General features: G+C 40.9%; 1 protein-coding gene across 1 annotated transcript; it reads left to right on the top strand.

The window, feature by feature from the left end:
• The first annotated feature begins 252 nt into the window (after positions 1-252).
• On the top strand, positions 253-1343 carry LOC127781331 (uncharacterized). The gene has a single exon (XM_052308275.1). It carries the CDS (start codon positions 540-542, stop codon positions 1191-1193), a length of 654 nt encoding a protein of 217 aa, XP_052164235.1. The 5' UTR covers positions 253-539; the 3' UTR covers positions 1194-1343.
• The last annotated feature ends 4843 nt before the right edge of the window (positions 1344-6186 follow it).

Below are 6186 nucleotides of genomic sequence, written 5' to 3' on the forward strand. Positions count from 1 at the left end.
ATTACTAGTTAGTAATTAACTTGTTAAAATTAGTGTTGATTAGATATAATTAGTCTATTTTATAGTTCATTAGAATATATTTTGGCTTTATTAACTATAATTAATATATATTATTATCAATTAATATTTATTGTTCCAAACAAGAAATTGAAATAGCCATGTTTGTTGATCAGTCTAGTACGTTCAAGAAGCGGGTATTGGGAACCTTTTCCCCCGGTCGTTTGTTTTTCTTGTGCCTCCCACGATGACACACCGTCGTCACTCGCGACGAGGAGCAAACGAGGAACTTGGCCCAGCTTAGCTGTGGTGCACACACGCGGACACGCCTTATCCACACTCACCTCACCCTCACCCCCGGCCCTCTCCCATAGTAGTATCGTCATCACGAAACAAATTAACCATAGCAGCAGCATATCCTCTCTCATGCTTCCATGGATTCCTTCTAGCTTCGCCTTAGCTTCTCCTCCTCTACAGTCTACACGCGCGCATGCATAGCATCTATAGAGAGAGAACAAATTAATTATTAGGATTTAGTCGCAATGGCATTAGCCATGGCGCCCAGGCTAGTCCACCACCCTTGCTGCATGATGCTCTCCAAGAACCCAAGAACGCCGCCGCCACCGCCGGCGATGCACCACCACCATGCCCACAAGCCGCTCATCACCGCGCTCACCAGCACGTCGTCGTTCTTGCTCCGCTCCGTCGACGTCTCCAAGGACGACAAGCCGCTGGAGACGGCGACTACGACAACCCCGCCTACTCCGGCACCGGCGGCGGCGGCTCCGGAGACCGAACAAGCGGAGGCGGTGGCGTCGCCGGAGTTGGAGTTGGAGCTGGAGGAGGGGCCGAAGGTGGACCCGCGGCGGCTGGAGGAGAAGTTCGCGGTGCTGAACACGGGGGTGTACGAGTGCCGGTCGTGCGGGTACCGGTACGACCAGGCCGCCGGTGACCCGTCGTACCCGGTGCCGCCGGGGCTGCCGTTCGAGCAGCTCCCCGACGACTGGCGGTGCCCGACGTGCGGCGCGGCGCAGTCCTTCTTCGAGAGCAAGAGCGTCGAGATCGCTGGGTTCGCGCAGAACCAGCAGTTCGGCCTCGGCGGCAACTCCCTCACCGGCGACCAGAAAGCGCTGCTCATCTACGGCAGCCTCCTCGTCGGCTTCCTCTTCTTCCTCTCCGGCTACTTCCTCCAATGAACCAGTCACCCCCTCTTCCTAATTCTCTACCTCTATCTCTACCTCTACTGTGCCTGTTTCTACTAATTAAGTATATATCAGTACGTTTTATTTTTATTGGCTAATTAATTAATTAATCTGTGTGAATACATAGTGCTATTCCATCTCGAATTTTGAATTTAGATATTTAACCAGTAACTTCATCCAAATGCAGGCCTATAATTTTCTGAGTTTTTCAGCTGCTGAATCAAGCTCCTTTTGAAATTGAAATGAACAAGGGGGCAGGGATCAAGTAGCTAGCAAGGCAGTTCTGCGGTTGTGACGGGCCTAATTACATCAGTCGCCTGATATTCTATCAAATCTGAGTAAATTGTTCCAAACGTTCCTTCATAGGTCCACATCTCTTCTTCTCTAGATCCGACTCTCTAAATATCCAGTTGGCTAGTTTACCAAAAGAGAGACTCAGAGACAAATTTACCTTTCAATCCAATAACCTCTCCATTAAAGTCTCCACTCTAACAGTGTGTTGATACTTTTTCATGGTCAACATAGAATCACCTAACGATTTGCGGTGCAAACAATACTTTTTCATGGTCAACATAGAATCACCTAACGATTTGCGGTGCAAACAATAAAGTCGCCAAAATCGTTAGATCAAAACCGGCTAGCAGAACCGATTTCTAGATTAATTCACTTTCATGAAACTAAGCGACTAATTTACAAGCAAATTAGCAAAGAAGGTAAATATCATATTTACGTGACAACGAACGACTAGTTTCTGAGCAACCTAGAAAAGGATAACCTTCTCGCTTTCGTAGAGAAGCATGACCGTTTTCTGGTGAACAACGGTAAAGATTAACCAAATTCTAGGGCTGATAGAACTCAGCCATAAAAATAAAATATGAAATAGAAAAGAACTAAAAATAGAAGATAAGTAGTAGATTGATAATTTGTTCGGGGTCTTTGTCTAAACTAATCTAACGCCTATATATACACAAGACAACGGCATACGGCCCCATTATACATGGCAACTCCTGCCAGGTAGGAGGATGCTATATCAGTACACGACGCATACGCTGAATATAGTAAAACATAGCATGATAAACAATTCACATGAAAAAGCTAAAAGAGTTTCTGAAATTTCTCATCTCACAAAAGAAAAAAAATAGTTAAAGGGACGAAAGTACTCTTTAGAATTACCACTTCTTTTTTGCTCGGTAATTTTCTGATTATGTCAAAAAAAAACAAGTGTTTCAAACCGTTAAAACTAAATGTTTCATACGTGATAGTGATATGATTTAATATGTGTCTTCAGTACGTTTCACAAAATTCTTGAAACTACCTGCTACTATTCTCTCTCCTCTCTCTCCACCTCATCCATACATACATGCTTTATTTCAGCAAGCTTCTAAATAATTTTTCTCTTAAATTACTTATCCAATCTATGATCTGATCGCACCGTTGTATTCGTTGTAATTAAATCTTTAGAACAAGATATCGCATGATTATTTTTGATAAAAGAAAGCATATGTTTCAGTCAGTTAATACATGTTGTTTCATATGTGACTGCAACATGTTTCAACGTGTATCTTCACCATGTTTCATAAAATATTTAAATATTTTAGTTGCTAATTTTTTTTTGTTTCACCATATATAACTTAATGTTTCACTTGTTGGTCAATTGTAACATTTGACCGTCCGATTTTTTTAGGGACATTGGACGTCCGATGGGTAGATTCCTCCTAAAAGTAGGACGACGCTATATCAGTACACAACACATACGCTGAATGTAGTAAAACCTAGCATGATAAAGAATTCACGTGCAAAAAGCTAAAAGTGTTTCTGAAATTTCTTATCTCACAAAAGAAAATAAAGAGTTAAAGGGAGGAAAGTACTCTCCAGAATTACCACTTTTTTTTTGCTCGGCAATTTTCTGATTGGTCTACAAACGTGGCAGCGTACGATTGCTGGATACACCTGTTAGGTAGGTGGCAGCTTTGTCACATAGACCAGGCTCATGGACCGCGTCACCCGATCTCCTCTCTTTAAATATTTTTTCTCTCTTAAATTACTTGTCCGATCTACGAACTGATCACACCGATGTATTCGTTGCAATTAAATCTTTACAACAAGATATCATATGATTATATTATGTCAAAACAAAACATGTGTTTCGAACCGTTACAGCTAAATGTTTCATATGTGATAGTGAGATGTTTCAATATGCGCCTTCTGTGTGTTTCACAAAATTCTTGAAACTACCTGCTACTACTCTCTCTCCTCTCTCTCTCTCTCTCCACCTTATCTATGCATACATGCTTTATTTCAGCAAGCTTCAAAATGATTTTTGTCTTAAATTACTTATCCAATCTATAATCTGAACACATCGTTGTATTCGTTGTAATTAAATCTTTAGAACAAGATATCGCATGATTTTGATAAAAGAAAATATAAGTTTCAATCAGTTAATACTTGTTGTTTCATATGTGACAGCGACATGTTTCAACGTGTATCTTCGCCATGTTTTATAAAATATTTAAATATTTTAGTTGCTGATTTTTTTTTGTTTTACCATATATAACTTAATGTTTCACTTGTTGGTCAACTGTAACATTTGACCATCCGATTTTTTAGGGACATCGGACGTCCCATGGGTAGATTCCTCCTAAAATTAGGAGGACGCTATATCAGTACATGACGCATACGCTGAATGTAGTAAAACCTAGCATGATAAACAATTCACGTGCAAAAAGCTAAAGTGTTTCTGAAATTTCTCATCTTACAAAAGAAAAAAAAAGTTATAGGGAGGAAAGTACTCTCTAGAATTACCACTTTTTTTTGCTCAGTAATTTTCTGATTGATCTACAAACGTGTTAGCGTACGAACGCTGGATACACCTGTCAGGTAGGTGGCAGCTTTGTCGCGTAGACCAGGCTCATGGACCGCGTTACCCGATCTCCTCTCTTTAAATATTTTTTTTCTCTTAAATTACTTATCCGATCTACGAACCGATCACACCGATGTATTCGTTGCAATTAAATCTTTACAACAAGATATCATATAATTATATTATATCAAAAGAAAAACATGTGTTTCACACCGTTAAAACTAAATGTTTCATACGTGATAGTGATATGTTTCAATATGCGTCTTATCTGTGTTTCACAAAATTCTTGAAACTACCTGCTACTACTCTTTCTCCTCTCTCTCTCTCCACCTTATCCATGCATACATGTATGTATTTCAGCAAGCTTCAAAATGATTTTTCTCTTAAATTACTTATCCAATCTACGATTCGATCACACGTTGTATTCGTTGTAATTAAATCTTTACAACAAGATATCACATGATTATATTTTGATAAAAGAAACGATTCGATCACACGTTGTATTCGTTGTAATTAAATCTTTACAACAAGATATCGCATGATTATATTTTGATAAAAGAAAAATATATGTTTCAATCCGTTAATACTTGTTGTTTCATATGTGACAGCGACATGTTTCAACGTGTATTTTCACCATGTTTCATAAAATATTTAAATGTTTCAGTTGCTGATTTTTCTTGTTTCACCATATATAACTTAATGTTTCACTTGTTGGTCAACTGTAACAGTTGACCGTCCGATTTTTTTAAGGACATCGGACGTCCGATGGGTAGATTCCTCCGAAGAGGAGGAATCAATCTGCACAAATCAAGGGAAACAACTCCAAATCAAGCTCGGCCTTCCTACAAGCAGTCATGGACATGAATCAGTCATCAAAGGGAATAGAACCATTTTGGTTTGCTGCTTGCGCTTACACGCTGTGGAAATCTCACAACAACAATTTGACAACCTACAATGCATCACACAGCAAATTTCAGACACCCTAAAACTTTAGAGCCTGAGAACCAATGAAACAAACAGACAAAAAATAGCCTGGTGTGCAAGGCTTTCCTAGAGAAAAGCCTCATGTATACTCCCTTGTAAATCCGCCACCCTAGTCTCCTTTTCTTTTTTGTTTTCTTTCTTTTTCTCCTTTTTCTCTCCTCTCTTTGTATCTCTTCTATCTGCTTTCTGCTTCCAGTTAACTCTAACCTTTAACTTGTAACCTATAAACCTCATTTCTTTTAACGAAATGACTATAAGGTAGAGCTCTACCTCCTTACGTCAAACAAGTCAAGGGCAAAAAGAATGTCTTTACTTATCTGCTTTTGGCTGACACCGATTCTAATTTCACACGGGACACGGCCGCATGTAGCGCAACGAACCAGGTCCGGCAACATCCAGATGCAGACCGACGCACTGCATCGTTCATACATCCACACGCCAATGCGTCTTCGCCTCAATTGTCCGCCTGCCACAGCCTCCAGACTCCAGTGCACCAACACTGCGATCCAATCTGCTCCAACGTGACACGTCTGGCTTCCATAGTGCTGCATCCATCTTCACCTGCAGCTGGTAATGCTGGTACACTTGGAGTAATATACCAGTACACAATTATATAGTTTACTCAGCTGTAGCTAGTATACATGCATATTTCCATGCTAAATCAAATACTAATGCAACTCAATAGTTGGCAAATACGATCACGAGTCACTGCACATATACATCTAACTAGTTCTCAAACAAATCACTCCATGAATCATAACAACTTATCTAAATAATTTGTCCTGCTCAAATAATGAAACTAACTCTTAGCCAAATTATGGTACAAACACAGTGGATCCCATATTTACTCTTTCTTTACTTCTTCCTCCCTCATCTCCCCCTTCCCACCTGACGGTTTTAGGTGGCGTCAAAGACGATGACGATGAAACCCACATCGAGAATGGCGGCATGGCCGATGATGATGAGGCAGCCGAGGGGAGGTAGGAATTGGTGCGGGACAACCGAGGGGATATGAGGTGTCGTGCATCCCCGCCTCCTCCCTTTGAACTTATGGGTGGCAGCCACCACTGGCAACGGGAGAGCAGGGAACTGAGGTTTGACGTGGGCAGGTGGCGGCAACGGAACTACTACCCCCAACGATGG

The sequence above is a fragment of the Oryza glaberrima genome, chromosome 8 (assembly GCF_000147395.1).
Source record: "Oryza glaberrima chromosome 8, OglaRS2, whole genome shotgun sequence".
Classification (NCBI taxonomy): domain Eukaryota; kingdom Viridiplantae; phylum Streptophyta; class Magnoliopsida; order Poales; family Poaceae; genus Oryza; species Oryza glaberrima.